The sequence below is a fragment of the Pinus tabuliformis genome, chromosome 4_2, assembly GCF_031772625.1.
Source record: "Pinus tabuliformis cultivar Carrire ecotype Pingquan chromosome 4_2, CPIR1, whole genome shotgun sequence".
Lineage (NCBI taxonomy): Eukaryota > Viridiplantae > Streptophyta > Pinopsida > Pinales > Pinaceae > Pinus > Pinus tabuliformis.
In genome coordinates this window covers 567,900,663-567,919,703 of record NC_142304.1, presented here as the reverse complement: position 1 = coordinate 567,919,703, position 19,041 = coordinate 567,900,663, and the positions used below count along the sequence as shown (strand labels likewise).

General features: G+C 37.1%; 1 protein-coding gene across 3 annotated transcripts; it reads right to left on the bottom strand.

Moving 5' to 3' along the window:
• Positions 1-4,547: 4,547 nt before the first annotated feature.
• LOC149170562 (KRR1 family protein) lies at positions 4,548-18,591 on the bottom strand. 3 transcript variants are annotated; one of them, XR_016258996.1, is made up of 3 exons: positions 17,151-18,591; positions 16,128-17,096; positions 4,548-4,872 (listed from the first exon to the last, which is right to left on the bottom strand). XR_016258996.1 is itself a non-coding variant. In XM_089423922.1 (2 exons), the coding sequence occupies exons 1-2, from the start codon at positions 18,453-18,455 to the stop codon at positions 4,801-4,803; spliced, it is 2,205 nt and encodes a 734-aa protein (XP_089280048.1). In that variant the 5' UTR covers positions 18,456-18,591; the 3' UTR covers positions 4,548-4,800. The 3 variants fall into 3 exon arrangements, 1 of the variants encoding a protein (XP_089280048.1); XR_016258995.1 differs by having other exon boundaries at positions 16,128-18,590; XM_089423922.1 differs by having other exon boundaries at positions 16,323-18,591.
• Between the last annotated feature and the right edge of the window lie 450 nt (positions 18,592-19,041).

Sequence of the window (19,041 nt, the reverse complement as noted above, 5' to 3'; positions counted from 1 at the left end):
CAGCACTAACAGTGTTCACCTCAGAATCCCCAACAGCCTTTCCTATTTCCCTAAGCACAATAGAATTTTCAGCGTCATTTGGTTTTTTAAGGCAGATAAATTATTCCTGGTGAGAGTTGTATTCAGTTTTAATAGCACATACGAATTCTACTCTAAAGAAGAACGATCCCAGTGGATAATGCACACTCCCAAACAAAATTCATGTTGGTTGTGAGAGCTATTCTAGGCATGCTTTGAGTATATTCATATTTGTCAGACCTCAAGAATAGCTTGCTGTCAGAACTGTCCTCACTGCCATCTTCAGACTTGTCTTGTGATGATTTTGTGGCTAGAGAGTGCATCTTTTAAGAAATTTATTACCAGCAACATCAGCACTAACAGTGTTCACCTCAGAATTCCCAACAGCCTTTCCTATTTCCCTAAGCACAATAGAATTTCAAATCAAAAAATACTTGGAAACCTCTTAATTTCACTTTTTGTCAGGTTAAAATTATTTTGTCATAATTATGGAAAAGGAGAAATATCAAAAGTCATGTAAAACTCATAAGAAGATCAAAAGTTCTAAGGAGTTGAATAGGTCATGAGGTAGTTGAATAGTCACGGGGAAGGTGAAGGGTCACCTACCCACTTGTATTAATGTACTCTCATGTCTCTAACCAAGGGGTTTTTGGCACTCGAGTCTTTTAGGCACCTAGACAGTTGTGAGCGCTCTTTCTCTTGGAAATTGTTGATTGAGTTGTGGTAAGGCTATGGATTTATTTTGGAGATGATATGAGCAACCCACCTCACACTGTTGGATTATGATAGGTTTGTATTATGATGGGCTTGTAGTGCATGTCCTTGAAATGGCAGCATTATCCATGAGAGGCTCACTACTTCTGGCATAGATTCGTGTACACTTTCATGGTGGTTGTAATGGATATCATATACTTCTATTGTGTCTTGCATGTTGCTTTCTTATGAGTTGTATGTTGGTGAGCTAATTCATGGTTTATTTCTCTTATGTTTATTGAATCCCTGCTCTTTCATTCCACACATTATGTTGGTTATTAGTTGTAAACTACTTTACAATTAGTTTTTGGTACTCTTTTAATATATCTCAAATAGTTTTGGTTAATTGACTCCTCTTTGGGCATACTGCTTACTATTGTGTTATATTATTGTATCTTGTATTTCAAGTTTATCAATTGTGGGTTGATTCGTCCTCGCTCTCTGGGTATTTCACACTCACCTCACATTAACATCTCTTCACTCATCACCCAAGAGAAACAACAAACATGGTGGAAATCGGGCCCACATACCGAATAGGACTTCTATCCAAATGATGTGAGGTCTGATTGGGACTTCACACTGGGGAGATCCCCTTACTGTTGGTGGTACATTTTGCCCTCTCAAAGTTTATTTAATATAATTTCCCCTTCAGGGATTTCTTGCATATAATTATCTATGTCCCTTGTTTCATGATAGGCTATTATAGCCAACACTTATGGAAATGCCAACAGAGGTAGTTTTTGTTAATTTCAATGTCAAATGGTTCAGTTGCATTCTCTCTTTTAAAACTAACCATTATTTTGAAAAAGCATATTGGCGGTACATTTTGCCCTGTCAAAGTTTATTTAATATAAGTTCCCCTTCAGGGGTTTCTTGCATATAATTCTCTATGTCCCTTGTTTCATGATTGGCTTAGTGTTTTTTCATCTTGTCCATTGAATATTATTTTATTTTCATCCAAAGGACAATATGAAAAGGAACTAAGCCATGATTGGGTTAATGCATGGTGCTTAATATTATCCCATATTGGGTTAATGCATGGTGCTTAATATTATCCCATATTGGCACTGGGAAAATGTAATAAATAAAACACATGGAATGCACTTACAGTGATTCTTGAAAGTGTTGGATCCATAAAGATTTAAAGATTTATAAAAATTACTCGAAACGTTTATAAAAATCAAGTCAAAAGTTTTGGATACTTGGTTCTGAAAATATGTGAGTTTACATTCTACATTAACTGTGAGTTTGTGGAGATGATACCCAATCAAGCATAATAAGTCTTTGTTTGAGGGAACTAGTAGACATTGCTCAGATATATTTATATGATTTGGATTCTAGTTGCAAATGTTATTTATCTTTCATGTCATCTCTGTAACAAACATGACAAATACTCCCATTTCTATGGTTATTGTTGGTTTTTCTGTTTCACTGATTTCCTATAATGCTTTCAGTGGAAATTCTCAACATTTCCATATGTCCATTCTTTAGTCTTTCGGGCACTTAGATAGTTGTGAGCACTCTCTCTTTGCAACTGTAGACAGGGCTAGCGATTTATTTTGGAGATGATATGAGCAACCCACTGTTGGATTATAATGGGCTTGTGGTGCATGTCCTTGAAATGGCAGCATTATCTAAGAGAATTTCTCTACTTCTGGCATAGATTCACATGCACTTGCATGGTGGTTGTAATGGCTATCCTATACTTCTATTGTGTCTGCATGTTTGCTTTCGTATGAGTTGTATGTTGGTGAGCTAATTCATAGTTTATTGCTCTTATGTTTGTGAATCCCTGCTCTTTCATTCCACACATTATGTTGGTTATTAGTTGTAAACTACTTTACAATTAGTTTTCGGTACTGTTTTAATATTGTATGTTTCAAATAGTTTTGGTTAATTGACTCCTCTTTGGGCATACTGCTTACTATTGTGTTATATTCTTGTATCTTGTATTTCAAGTTTATCAATTGTGGGTTGATTCGTCCTCCCTCTTTGGGTATTTCACACTCACCTCACATTAACATCTCTTCACTCATCACCCAAGAGAAACAACAAACATGGTGGCATTCGGACCCACATACCGAATGGGACTCTATCCCAAATTATGTGAGGTCTGATTGGGACTTCACACTTGCGAGATCCCCTTAATGTTGGCGGTACATTTTGCCCCATCAAAGTTTATTTAAAATAATCTCCCCTTCGGGGGTTTTTCACATATTATTCTTTCTGTCCCTTGTTTCATGATAGGCTATTATAGCTGACACTTATGGCAAGGCCAAACAGAGGCAAATTTTATTAATTTCAATGTCAAATGGTTCAATTGCATTCTCTCTTTTAAAACTAACCATTATTGTGAAAAAGCATATTGGCAGCATAAGCCAATCTTTTCATCTTGTCCATTGAATATTATTTTATTTTCATCCAAAGGACAATATGAAAAGGAACTGAGTCAATGATTGGGTTAGTGCATAGTGCTTAATATTGTCCCATATTGGCGCTGGGAAAATGGAATAAATAAAACACATGGAATGCACTTGCTGTGATTCTTGAAGTGTTGGATCCATAAAGATTTAAAGATTAATAAAAATTACTTGAAACATTTATAAAAATCAAGTCAGGTTTTTTGGATACTAGGTTGTAAAAATATGCAAGTTTACATTCTACAATAACTGTGAGTTTATGGAGATGATACCCAATCAAGCATAATAAGTTTTTGTTTGAGGGCACTGGTAGACACTGATCAGATATATTTATATGATGTGGATTCTAGTTGCAAATGCTATCTATCTTTGATGTCATCTCTGTAATAACCATGACAAATACTCCCATTACTAAGGTTATTCTTGGTTTCTCTGCTTCACTGATTTCCTATAATGTTTTCAGTGGAAATTCCCAACATTTCCATATGTCATTTGTTACTACTAAAGTTTGTAATGGCATTCTACGCACTTTAAGATGGACTATTTCTCTTCCTTTTTTCGCCACTTGCATGTTTCTCCTCTTTTCTCATTGAATCTCTTTCTTGAGATTGTTCTGTACAAATAAGAAATTCTCAACATTTCCATATGTCGTTTGTTACTATTACAGTTTGTAATGGCATTCTAAGCATTTAATGGACTATTTCTCCTTGTTTCTCCTCTTTTCTCATTGAATCTCTTTCTTGAGATTGTTCTGTACAAATAAACTTTTAACTTCTTCGTCCTATTGTTTTAGATGGTTGCTGGGCAGCTTTCTCAAAAGCCAATGAAATTGGCACTATATTTGTCCAGAAATGTAAAATGACAAAAAAGTAAAAGATGAAAATCGTTTGGAGAATATAAATACTTCAGAGTGCCAAACTGTTCCAAAATAATTCAAAACTTTCAGACCATGAAACTACAGAAAGGAGGTTTCAAGAGATACGTTCAAAAGAGAGAAAAAATATATAGAGAGAGAGAAAGAAGAGCATGTCCACGAGTGAAATAACGGATGGGAACATGTACACACCTCAAATGATAACATACTTTGAAAGTGTTGCAGTTTAAATTTAATTGAAAAGTAATTCCCTTTTTCCTTTGCTCATGCAGATATACACCTATATCATAAAATAATATTTTTGTTTCATCTCCTCTCCATTTATGAATCTACATGTAGCAGTGTGTGTTCAATTATACCTATCCTCACAACTTATAAGGTCTTCTAAACAAAATACGTGAACCATTTTGGTTTCAATGATATGGAGAATTACAACTAGCATTTGCATCAGATGTTGCAAAGGAAACGCCGTAAGGCATAAATTGAAGAATGCAAATATTTTATTTTTTAAATAAATGAGAAATTTATATTTAAAAATATTAATTAAAATAACATTTTAATTTTAATAACATTTTAAAGCTTAATCCAATTTAAGGCATGAGATGAAAAAGCTAAAACATGAATATGTGGCACGTAGAGGAGGATGGGGTCTAACACGAATTTTTCTCATTGCTTCCCATCCAGCGAAAACTGTGGACTGTAAATTTGAAGATCGGGAGCGTAGGGACTCCATATTTAGAAAGGATGACCTACAAGACTGAAAACTGCATCTGGATGGCATATCTGGCATGATCTTGACTTTACGCACTGCATCAAAAACAATGTATTGAAAGCTCAGTTTAAACTTTCTGAATCATGAGGTGTTTTACATTCACTCACTTTATTTCAAGTGCAATCAAACAACCATAGACTCCCAAACCTACCTAATGGAAAAATTATGATGGAAATTATAACAGCACAACAGATCTCTATTCTCTACATCTATTTGTTTCCTTTTCACTACCTTTCAAGAAGAATGAGATATGTGCCATTTAGAAAATAAGGAATAAAAACAAATCAACTTTACTTATTATTGATGCATCCAAATCAAGTCAATACAAAATAACCATGAAAAGAACCAGATGCTACTATACCTTCTAGCTCACTTTTTTCACTGAAATTATGGTTTTCCTGTAGCTCACATTCTTCAGAGAAGTAGTTTTTTAGGAAGCAAATATATCACATAAATATACCTCTGACCTCTGAACTCTTTTTCTCTAGATAAGCTTGTACAGATATACCTCTGACTGCACTTCTACCACCAACTTTATCTAAGATCGCTGCACAAGAAATTACTTTCTAGAATGCTGACAGTTTCTATTCTTACAAAGATGGATGGCCATAGTGGAACTATTCCTGACTTGAAGGAAAATGAAACATAAACATAAGTCCAGATAATCATTTTAAGTCATGTTCATTGATAGCCCTGCTTTTAGTTGCCAGGACTATTTATTGTTATCTGTTTCTGGCATCTGCTAATGCCTACTTCTGGTGGGGTTAGTAAATATTTTTGGCCTGGAGTGGAACATTAATCACCTGATGATATTCTGTGCAAATATATCATTTGGAGAATTCAACTTGCCAGGAGTAGGATTTTCTTCCAAGATCTCATAAATAGATTTCAATCATTGCCATCTTCTTTGCAAATCCCATATCGGCCAAAATGCTGGATGTGACTAAGTACAGGATCTGGATTGAATATGAGGGGTAGATTGTGATAAAAATGCTGCAACTGGAGCAAACGTGTCAATAAAAGTAGAGAATCAAGGCATCTTCTATATTAGAAATTCAAAAACAAGTAAACGGATTTTTAAATTTTGTGATGAAGCAGCTAAAAGAAACCACAGCAGTTGGAGGAACGATATTTCTCTAGAATTAAAACCAGGTGTTGCTAAATTATTGGCAATGATTGATATATGATTAGTCACGAGCCTTGGAATAGCTTTGGAATTGGGTAGTCACGAGCCTTGATATATGAATATCACTTGGAACATATGGGACCAAAAGATACGGATTTGCAAAATGGAGCCTTGGGTTTCATTAAAAAAATTGAATGCTTTGTAATCTAACGTGGTCCAGGACATAAAATAAAATAGTGGACTTGCTTGCAAAATTAAGTAGTTATCTTGGAGCTAGGGATCTGGATGGTGACGACCAGATCCAGTACATTGGCATATAACTTTGGCATATAACTTTGAGGATCGAAGGCACTTAGAAGGTCTTCAAAAATTGTGCCTTGTGTGTGTCTGCTGCATTTACAACTTACAATTTATGGTTCTCTTCTAGTTTTAAATGTGAGTATTAGATGAGGGAACTTGTTCCAGCAGATACAGGGGCTTTGGGCCTGTCATATAACTTCAAAGAGAGTTATGGCTACAACAAAAGTTTGAAGTGGAGTTATGGCTATAGCAAAAGACTTGATACGGATCAGTAAACACCGACCATCCTGGTAGAATCCTTTAAGCCTCTTAGAAAATTGCAGGAAGGCTGAAATAGTGTCACAAATATTCTTTTGACTACGGACATATTTGAGAAAGATTTGGTTGTAATGTACTGAATTTGCAATGCTGGTGTCTATGGTGGCAATCAACACTTGTAGACAACTAAATAGAACTTTCCGTAATTAGAGTATTGTCTCTGTTAGGTGCAAAGCAGTCACCAGCCAGAGATCTCCAGAAAAATAATTATTTAACCCTATTGTTATGGTATTACCTTCATTATTGTCTGGGCAGATGAAGGCTGCAGGTTATGTTGTGCTAAATGATTTGGAGGAGGAGCAAAAGGAAAACAATTTGTGGAACCGGAGGAAGAAGCTGGCCTTGGCCTTCGGGCTTGTCAACCACATGACAGGGAAGCTCTGTGTGGATCTTTAAGAATCTTCTTGTGTCGTGACTGCACTTCTGCCACCAACTTTATCTAAGATCGCTGCACAAGAAATTACTTTCTAGAATGCTGACAGTTTCTATTCTTACAAAGATGGATGGTCATAGTGGAACTATTCCTGACTTGAAGGAAAATGAAACATAAACATAAGTCCAGATAATCATTTTAAGTCATGTTCATTGATAGCCCTGCTTTTAGTTGCCAGGACTATTTATTGTTATCTGTTTCTGGCATCTGCTAATGCCTACTTCTGGTGGGGTTAGTAAATATTTTTGGCCTGGAGTGGAACATTAATCACCTGATGATATTCTGTGCAAATATATCATTTGGAGAATTCAACTTGCCAGGAGTAGGATTTTCTTCCAAGATCTCATAAATAGATTTCAATCATTGCCATCTTCTTTGCAAATCCCATATCGGCCAAAATGCTGGATGTGACTAAGTACAGGATCTGGATTGAATATGAGGGGTAGATTGTGATAAAAATGCTGCAACTGGAGCAAACGTGTCAATAAAAGTAGAGAATCAAGGCATCTGCTATATTAGAAATTCAAAAACAAGTAAACGGATTTTTAAATTTTGTGATGAAGCAGCTAAAAGAAACCACAGCAGTTGGAGGAACGATATTTCTCTAGAATTAAAACCAGGTGTTGCTAAATTATTGACAATGATTGTAGACATCAAAATAGCTTTGGAATTGGGTAGTCACGAGCCTTGATATATGATTATATCACTTGGAACATATGGGACCAAAAGATACGGATTTGCAAAATGGAGCCTTGGGTTTCATTAAAAAAAATTGAATGCTTTGTAATCTAACGTGGTCCAGGACATACAATAAAATAGTGGACTTGCTTGCAAAATTAAGTAGTTATCTTGGAGCTAGGGATCTGGATGGTGACGACCAGATCCAGTACATTGGCATATAACTTTGAGGATCGAAGGCACTTAGAAGGTCTTCAAAAATTGTGCCTTGTGTGTCTCTGCTGCATTTACAACTTACAATTTATGGTTCTCTTCTAGTTTTAAATGTGAGTATTAGATGAGGGAACTTGTTCCAGCAGATACAGGGGCTTTGGGCCTGTCATATAACTTCAAAGAGAGTTATGGCTACAACAAAAGTTTGAAGTGGAGTTATGGCTATAGCAAAAGACTTGATACGGATCAGTAAACACCGACCATCTTGGTAGAATCCTTTAAGCCTCTTAGAAAATTGCAGGAAGGCTGAAATAGTGTCACAAATATTCTTTTGACTACGGACATATTTGAGAAAGATTTGGTTGTAATGTACTGAATTTGCAATGCTGGTGTCTATGGTGGCAATCAACACTTGTAGACAACTAAATAGAACTTGCCGTAATTAGAGTATTGTCTCTGTTAGGTGCAAAGCAGTCACCAGCCAGAGATCTCCAGAAAAATAATTATTTAACCCTATTGTTATGGTATTACCTTCATTATTGAATGGTTCTTTCTATTATAGTCGAGCTCCCAACAACCTGTATGCTTCATGTATCTGCATGTTACTGACTTATTGCTGCAACCATTTACAACATATCCAGTTGGAGTGAGGAAACATCACTATTGATGTCAAAGAGTAGATAGATTGAAAGAACGTACAAATCATGGAAGTTGATCATCCTTCTCATAGCTTCATTATAAATGCGAAGCTCATCGCTAGTCAGGTACTGACAAAGAATTTTGTTAGCGACATTTGCTAGCTGTGACACTTTGATCTGCTTTCAACAATACCCACAGAGAGTGGATACACCATCGCTTATGCTAAAGACAAATGGATTGAAATGAAATACAAAACAAGGAAGCTTGATCGCCCTTCTCATAGCTTCATGGCAGATGAGAAGCTGATTGTTAATCAGACTCATAAAATCTTAGACAAGTAATGTCTAGCTTTACTACACCATCGCTTATGCTAAAGACAAATGGATTGAAATGAAATACAAAACAAGGAAGCTTGATCGCCCTTCTCATAGCTTCATGGCAGATGAGAAGCTGATTGTTAATCAGACTCATAAAATCTTAGACAAGTAATGTCTAGCTTTACTACACCATCGCTTATGCTAAAGACAAATGGATTGAAATGAAATACAAAACAAGGAAGCTTGATCGCCCTTCTCATAGCTTCATGGCAGATGAGAAGCTGATTGTTAATCAGACTGATAGAATCTTTACCACTATGACCGTTGTGAGTATTTAACCCCTATTTTAGGACTTTTATTAATAAGGTCAATATAATTCTTGGCTACAGTTTATATGCAGTTTTACTTAGACAATTGGACAATTATTATTGACTAATTTTAGGCTTTTCTAAGCCATATGAGGTCAGAAGAGATCGCCTATTTCACTTCAAATGCCTAACTACGCATAGTAAATTTGCACAAAATCTGGGACATGTACAAAGTTAAAACATACCCGGGGCTGATATTGGCACCTGGGAAACCGTGTCTGAAACCCTATTGGCACCTGGTTCCTCTACAATGGCTAGGCTAGGGTTGCATTACCATTGAGAAACCCATACTTTTTGAGCTTTTGATTTTGATTTTGTGCTGCAAAGATCAGGGCTCAAAAATAACTCTGTGAATATTAGGCACCGGCGTTCTGAGCATGCCTTGTGAGGTTTGCAATGGCCACCCACTGTGGTTCATAATTACGAGGTTTTGTTGGACTTGGCTCAAGTCTGGCTGGACCTGAACCTTTGGACCAGCTCAACCGGTATGGACCAAATTCTTTCCTAAAAGTAACGCAAGAAAGGGAAAAACCTGAAAAAGGTCAAGAAAGAACTTTAGAGCCTTCTAGGGTCGTCACTTCATGGCATGAACTTTGAAACAGGTTTAACCTTACAGATGTTTAAATTTTCATTTTAAGTGTGGGCTCTAAGCTATGGATAACGTAATTTTGTTATTGATACTTATCCATGTCTCCTTTTTGAATTACCATTTTGTTTATGTGTATGTATTTTCTGCGACTATTGAATTTCTAAACCAGAGAAAACTGCAAGAGGCTAGTCGCTGCCTTCGTTTTTAAAGCAAATTGTAGTCAGCAATGGGTTCTACGGAGTCGAAGAAAACTGTTTCAACTTACAAGTGGAGAAGAGAAGGGTGATGCATTGCATTCAGTGATTGCTGCAGGTTCATGCCGAGCAAGCCCAAAATCTCGTAGCCTTGCATTACATTTTTAGTGACAGATAGAACCAACTTGCAAATAATATTGTAAATTTCTGATCACATACAGGAACCTGGGAAATATTTTTGTGATTACTGTTCCTGCAATCTTTAAAATTCCTCTGAAGACCAGTGATCGCAAAACAAATGGGACAACATTTCCTCACCAGCATAATTTCCATTGTGTACAGGATTTATACCCACAAAATGGAATGTATACCAAAAGGGTTTACCTCGCCCGCTGCTGCTTGCAATCGACGAGGCGAAATCGAAACTGTTCCCGATGACGCGAAGTTGAAACCATTCGGGAGAAATGGAAGATCCCCTGTGAGCCTCGGTTGCCTGCGATGGAAGACGCGAAGTCGAAATCGTTCGGGAGTGATGGTTAGGGTTTAACAACTTCTTTCCAAACCACCTTTGCAGGATCCAACGGCTAAACGCTTTTCAATCGTCTAACATATAATCTAACGGAGCATGGTTATGACAGCTGGACAAGCAGGGAGTTGATTTCAGAGGGGAACGCCTTACGGCGTAATTAATTTGCAACCTAGTAAAAGCACGAGGTTTACCTAATCACACAAAGTGCCTTCTGCCCTACGCCCTAATCAACTAATGTTACAAAAGATGTGAAAAGGCCAAATGTAAGCAACAGAGGGCCCAAATTATGCCCACCTAACCATATTTATGTTTTTTCTTTATTAATGGTACAGGCTGGGCTAGAAGGTTGAATTGGCTAAACTAATGAAGATAGGACTTGAAGTCACTAAGAAGCCCACAGAATTACCTTTCATTTGTTGTTCGCAGCCCTTAGAATGCTAAGAACATATCAGAGGATTGGCTAAAATTCCAACAAATCTGAAATGTGTAGAGCTTGGTAAGTCTCCTTATGTTGGAAACAAGTCAATTAAATTTGGTTGTGATCAACCTTGTTCAGCTAATGTTGAAATGAAGTGCATAGCCTGGCATAGGAGTTATCCAATCCCTCACTGTATTTTATTACCGCCATTATATTAAGCATATAATGTTTTCAGTGATAACTAAAGGGACAATAAATAACTTAGCCACGATTCTTGGCTTAGGAGCAACTTGGGTTGCCTAATGAGGGTTTGCTTGACAGTAAAAACCTTGATCTCTGTGTCAAAAACAGATTAATCTCTATAAGATACTGCAAAAACCAATAAGTTGTTATTTAATAATTGGTTACATCAACCAGAAGTTAGCATGATATAGTTCTATTTCAGGCATCATGACATTAAATTGGTAAGGTGATTTTCGGGACAAACAACCATTCAGTTAAGCTGGAAGTCACTTGTTATCATGTATTTGTATGCCTATTATATGGTTGTAGCGAAAGTCCAGATTTTTGTGTACATGATTTAGGCCTTTGGTGTAAGGGTGTTAGAAATTCTATAAGGACACTAGAGTGATATAATGATTGACGTGGGAAAAGATGTTTATGTTCTCTGCCTCAAAAACAGCTTAATGTCTATAAGGTACTGCATATAGACACTGCAAAAATCAATTTGTTAGTATTTAACTGGTTACATCAACCAGAAGTTAACATGTTATGGTTCTATTATAGGCATCATGCCATTAAATTGGTAATGTGGTTTTCAGGACAAACAACCATTCAACTAAGCTGGAAGTATTGTGCCTTGGTTGAGAATGAAACCATTTGTTATTATGTAGTTGTTAGCCTATTTAACTTGTTCTTCTAAGTTATATGATTGTAACAAAAGTTTAAATTTTTATGTACATGATTTAGGCTTTTGATCTAATGTGTTAAATATTCTGTAAGGGTTTTAGAGTGATTTAATGATTGGCGTGGGAAAAGATGTTTATGTTCCCTCATCTCCTTCCACCTCTATACCAAATGCTAAGTAGTGGCTCTCTCTTTTCGAGGGCTTACCCTCTTGGGCCACCCATTTTTTATGTGCTTCCATGACTATTAGCAATGTTAACTGTGTCACCCTTTTTTGCACTCCGTCTCCGTCCGCTATGTTCATTTGCATATCTTTTTTTCTACTTTCAGTTGTGACCTTCGCACTTCAACATTATGTTTGTATCTGATTATTTTTCTAGTCCCACTGACCTATTCTTTTGCCTATGTGCATTAATAATGTTATCTTATCTTATCTCATCTCTGAGATAACATGACTGTATGATCGTAATAAGATTGGATTGTTATTTTGGGTTCATTAGAAAGCATTGGTTATAGTAATGGTAAGACACCTAGTTCTCATAAGCCAACTGATGTAATGCTTCCTTGCATACAAAAGGATCAAAAAACCTGTCTTGGTTATTTTATTTATTAGCACTACGAGGTATTACTGTTTCTTAGAATGTTAATATTGTAGGAAACTTGTAACGGAACTTGACTAGGTGCAATTGGTCAATTCTAGTCACTTTTTCTAGAAATCAATGACACAATATTATGGGGTCTGAAAGCTTATTGTCAAATGTGAAGGCTCGCCTATGCCATGATTCTTACACTACTTGAACTCCATGACATCTTTCACTTTCAAAAGAATAAGCAAGGGGTCCAAAGGGGCACCCTTGTTAGCACTCATGATGTTGTACTTTAGGGCAAGGAGGTTGTCATCGGAGTGCCTGAAGATGATTAGGGATCAAGTCCTGCCCATGGAGGCCTCAGCACAAGGGTTCAGGTTGACTCAGTTGAGCGGTGAAAGGCATGCGAATGGATATGTTTCCAGGCTTGTATGTCCAAGAATGATTGGCATCCTACAACTGCTAAACAGCCCTGTTACTAGCGAAGGAGCGTGTGCACATTAATGCCATGATGGGTACCAAAATCATGAAGTTCAAACAATGACTCATGAACCACATAATGGATGCCACTTCAAAACTCTAAATAGTGTTCATTTCCTATCCCTCTATTCCTGTCAGAGGCCATGATATTCAACTTACTGTAATTGTCCACCACTAACTCCCACACCCTTAACCTCTTCAAACAAATATTTTTAAGAATTTCAACAATTTCAAACATTATGACAATGTTGAATATATAAAGCGCGCAAGCTAAATGCATCGAAGTGTTGGTGAAGATCTCTAGAAAGAAAAACTCCAGCAAGGTTACTGTCCATAATCTTATATTCAAAAACCCAAGAAATCCTTTCAAGGCACTTGGCCCCAAATCTACCTATCGTTTTTTTAGATGAGAGTCCATTTAGCAGGTGAAAATGGAATTGGGTACTAAGAAAATCCATTCAAGTACCAAAAAATTCAACCAAGTGATGAATGAGTGCCAAATTGCATTCACTATTGTCACAACAACATAATACATTGGATGTTGGGATTGATCCTATGAACTCTACAACTGTGACAGATTTCCCATAACGGCTTTATGAGATTTCAAGGTTTTTTAAGATAGTGTATAGAATGTTTTTCTACCTGAATACTCTAATCATCTTCAACACTAAGCAACAAAATTGTTTTCCATCTTTTGTGTTGTTCTTGTCTAAAATTATGGGAAGTGTTTAACCAAAAAAATTATAAAAGAATCTACACATCATCTCCAAAGAAGATGCAAGAGTTAAACAAAACCTGAGTTACCAGGAAACAGGTACAAGTACAAATACGGATCTAGATCTGTATACAGAACCACCAGATTTGAAAAGCCAGGATTTAAATGCCACATACAAGAAATATAATAATATGTTTTTTTAATTTTAAAAAACTTATTCAAAGTTAAAAATCAAAACCATTCATGAATCACAACACTAAAATTGAAATCATTAGATAATTTATAAATCTGAAGACTGAAATCATAATCCATCATGCCTTGTACAAAAAGGATAACTGTAAATAGAAAATTGAGTGCCTCATCAATGATATGATGATACGATGATGGAGAGTCGATCTAACTACATATCCAGAAATAAGCCTACATCCACATCATTTGAATATTTCAATTCTACAATGCGCATCATGATCAACCTGCCATCTTCCTTGAAATCTGCCTTAAAACCTAAAAATTCCCAGCTAGTTACAATGGCAAATCAAAACCATACACTGTTTAAGAACATGCTATAGTCTTTGTATCATACTGTTCTAAGAGGAGTCTTCACCTAAAATTGGATGGGATTGATCTAATGAAATTATTAATGACACAACAATCCTTTGTACTCAAAGAAAACTGAAAACTAAGTTTATACTATGTAATATTATCCATATATTGTCTCAAAGCTTTCCTGGAGCTTTCCCACTAGCATCATAAAAAATTGAAAATTTAAATATTAATGTCTTGGACATTTCTTGCTACTAGCATTATAAAAAAATGAAAATTTTAATTTTGATGTCTCAGACCTTTCTTGCTAGCATTATCGTCTGCTATACAGCATACAGGCTACAGGTAATTAATAACATACTTATATGGATATACAACCTATAGATTAATAACAAGTGATCTAACTAAGAGTCTAAATAGCATATTTGCTGCTTAGGGTTTCAGACATGTTGTAGATATCCTTTAAAAAAGGTAAAAAATAAATAAAAACTCTAATGTTATTTGGTTGGGATCCCGTGTGTGAGGACTACTGGCGCAAGATCTGTTTCAGTAGCATGGGATCCATTTCCAGGTTTGAAGGACCTGTTTACATGGTGGATCATGCAGGTTGAGCAGCGTTGACTGCAGTTGTAAGAATCTCATGCACAATAGCAATGGAAGTTTTATGATCTTAAACTTGATGAAGCTATGAGCAGTGTTGATTATCAACACATGGAACAATTTTTGTTTGTGTATCTATGAAAATGGAAAAGAAGGATGCAGGGAAAATGTCCGAGCAACAATTAGGAAGGATATCTTACCACTGCTTAAGAAAAAAAAAATGGATCTGAAAAAGAAGCAACGAAAAGTGTCAAGGAGCAGTGGTTCAAATAGGAACAGAAAAAAAAATCACTAAAACAAAGGAAAATATATCCCAGAGCAGCACGTTTGGTCAAAGTCTGTCTATTGAGAGCTGCTCTGCTAGAAGATTATATTTAGGGACAGGAATTTTGAAGGCAGACTTGCAAATTTCGAGTGAAGAATAATAAAAGATGTGTATACAATGGATGATTACTGAGATGGCACGAAAAAAAGGATGTTTAATGAGGTAAATTCAAACTACATACATTACATTGTCCCTTCAATCTCAAACCTGTTTCATGTTGTGTTCCAAATATAGAAGATCTAAAACAGTAGCATTCTGAGATCTGGTGAGTTTCTCGTTTTAAAACAACAGGGGTTATGTGAACAAATTTCCAGATTTCCTTCTGTAGCTGGTAACAACAAATCAAAGGTAGAGAACATAGATTTGGTTGATCCAAAAGGCCTGCATAAATTCTATGATCTGCAGCTCACTCACCATTGAGTACAAGATGCGGTGATTGACAAAATTGTTCCTCCTTACGATCGAGATAGCTACGACAGATATTTACTATTCCTTGTCTTCAAAAACGATCTACATATCAACCAAAAATTCCAAATGGATTTTGGGGTATTCAATTTAAAGACATCTCTGTGTTTGGCAAATGCTTCTATGTGTATGTGTGTTTGTATTTGCAGATTTTGAACTTCTGAATATAATAATTATATTAATGAACTATGATCTGGATTGAAAACACAATTGAAAATTTATATGGGGGATCTTCCTTTCTACATCAGAAAAATCAGAATTAAAGTGGATTAATTTAAATAATTTTATGAAGGCATCAAAAATTTACTGAAGTAATTTACGATAAGCATGAGGGAAATTCACATCAAATGTGCATACGATTAATCTATAGGAGAAGTAAAAGCTGCACGTAACTTTGGAATTTTTCCGATTACAACTTTGATTATGTAAAGGAAGCTACAAACAAATAACATGCTTCAGCATATGTTCATTCTGAAAACGCCAAACTTCAGATTGTTAAACAAATTGCAACCACAGAACAAACAGCTCAGAGGGTTCACAAACTTACATCCTTGGTCAATCTTAGTGAGCTGCAATCATTTACAGAAAAATGGCATTGAGTTGATTATTGCAGTAATGAAAACTCATAAGTGGCACTTTCGAAGCATGGACAACAGCCTTAGAACCGCTACTTATTTGTTTTCTTCATTCTAAAGGGCACCTTTCCGTATGCTATTAGCCTTGACAAGGGAATAACGGGTACCGATTTTTGACGCCTCTTTTTTGGTGTAGAGTCTACTGCACCGTTTGTTTTCTGTGTGTGTTTTCTCTCCTGGTCATTTGAACTCGGGGCAGGAGTCTCCTCACCTCGACCTTTAATCTTGGATTTCTTCTGCCCTTTTGTACGGTTAAACCCACGATCCTTGTTTTTACCTTGACTGTACTTTTTCAGTCTCTTTGTGTGGTCAGATACGCCACCCAGCAATGCCAATCTTTTTCTTTTCTTTTGGCTGAACCTATGGTGCCTTGGAGGCTTCCATTCCTCAGTCCTATAAGGAGCTAATTTCTTCAAAGAAACGTATTGATTCAACTCCTTGTCATCTGTAACCAAAATTTCTTCTGTGCTTAAACCATAGCTATTGGATAGCACTTCCTTGTACTTGAATCGAGTGCGAAGATCTCCTACAACATCCTCGTAGTCCAATTTGTAATATTCCTCCAGGTGTTTGTCGAAAGCCAACTTTTCTCGGAGAGAAACTCTACCTTTGCGCTTCTTCCTGCTTCTAGTCTCTTCTGGTTCATTTCCCACATCCTCAACATCATCGCCATCGTAGACACCTGATGCCCTCGAATCCCTAATAATCGTCACTTCCTCATCTTCATCTTCATCAGCTTCATCTTGCTCTGCCCCTTCATGTTCGTCCTCATTAACTTCATCTTCCTCTGCCCCCTCGTCTGCATCTTCATCTTCGTCAGCTTCATCTTCCCCTGCCCTATCTTCGACTGATTTTGGATTTGATATCCGCTCTGCTTTCACCTTCTTCGCCCTATCTTCGACTGATTTTGGATTTGATATCCGCTCTGCTTTCACCTTCTTCCTTACGGCCTCAAACCCGTCAGCTTTCCGCCCATCCCAACCTTTGGGCAAACCCAACAACTCGTCCTCTGCATCAAAATCGGGCTTCTCCAAGTAATCCACATCATGCCCCTGAAACTCCTCATCCGGATCTTCGGCCCCATAGTACTCATCACCAAATGCCTCCCTCATCTTCTGATCATATTCCGCAGGATCGAAATCATCCTCGAGATCCTCCTCATCCACAACATTCCCCTGATCACCTACGACCCCAGCCACAGCTCTAATCTTCTCAAGCTTCTCCAAAATCTCCCTCTTCTTAACATTCTTCAAGTGCTTCAACTCCTCCTTCCTCTCAAACTCAGCCAAAGCCAGCCTCTCCTGCTTCTTCTTCCTCTGAAGCTGCCTCGCGTTTGACTTCTTCCTCACAGAACCCTCGGCAAACCTTGGATGACCCAACACCTGATCCCCAGCACCCTCCTCGAACCTAAAATTATACTCCGCCTCGTACCTCTCCTGCTCCTCCAACACTTCCTCGTCCTCAGAAACCCCAACAACGTCCCCATAATCAAAACCCGTGTTTTCCCTTTCAATCCATCCCTTATTCATCAAATAATTCTTCAAAAACCTGTCATTCTCATCTAAATCATCGTCGTTGCCAAAATATTCGTCCAATTTCCTCGCAATCCCAGCATCTTTGACCCGTTGCTCGGCCTCCGCAACAGCCTCCTCCTCCTCTTTCTTCTCGCGGAGGAGCTCCTCTGCAGTCTTCTTCTTCACAGTAAGCAAACCCCCGTCATCTTCATCATCACTTTCATCGGCCTCCATGAATGCCCGCTTCAGCTCATCCTGCTCCTCTGCATAACTCTTGGGGGCATTTCTAACCCTTTTTTCTTCAAAATCAGGGCCATTTTCGAGCAAATGCTGGGCCATGACATCCTTCAGATACAAAGACTTTTTCTTCTTCGGCTTCTCTACAGTTTCCTTTTCTTCCGCGTCTTCATCTTCATTGAAGAGTTTGGCGTCTTTCTGATAAATCACAGGGTCCTTCTTCTTGATCTTGGCTAGGGTTTCGTAAATCTGAATCTCTGTGCTTTCCGGGATAAGGCCATATTCGTCTTCATCTTCGTCGGAGGACTCGGAATCTGACTCGGACCCTGCGACATGGCCTTGCTTTTTGAGCTCCTGCAAACGATGGAGGGCCTCTCGCTGCTTGTTGTGGGCGAAACGCTTGGCATAGGCTTCGTTGATCTTGATGTTGGCCACATCGTCGTTGTCGTCGGAGTCTCCCAACAGATCGGGATTTGCAGCAGGCGCCATTCCTCGACACAGCAAGGGTTTTTCGCTCCCGAACTTGATACAGTAAATGTTATATCACATGCATCAACAACAAACCTCTCTTCCATTCCCAAAAACAAAAAATTAATTCACACCGACGAAAAAGCTTCAAGGTTTTTTTGTTTAAAGAATTTATGTTTTATGGTCGAGAAGCTTAAAGGTTTTTTGTTTAAAGAATTTATGGTTTCATTTTTAGTAAAAATATTTCAAATGATAAAAAGGAGTAACCTAATATTAGAAATAGGAAAATGTGGATAATAATGCAGCAGCGAAATATATAGAAAATAAAATATAATCAAAATTTGAGTTTTTATATATTTTCTAAAAGATGTAGAAAGAGGTTAAATTTATAAAAAAAAGTTAAACTAACATAAATGTCAGGGATAATGGCAATCCTTCACGCACAAGGTACAGCAAAGGAGTTCAACTTCTTTGGGTTTTTTGAAATGGCATGAAATAAATTTTGAACATGGACATTATGAGGTATCTATCCGCTAAAGATATCAGTGGCACTTATACCAATAAGTTGTTGTTAAGATGAGAAAAAATCAAACTATAGATAGAATTG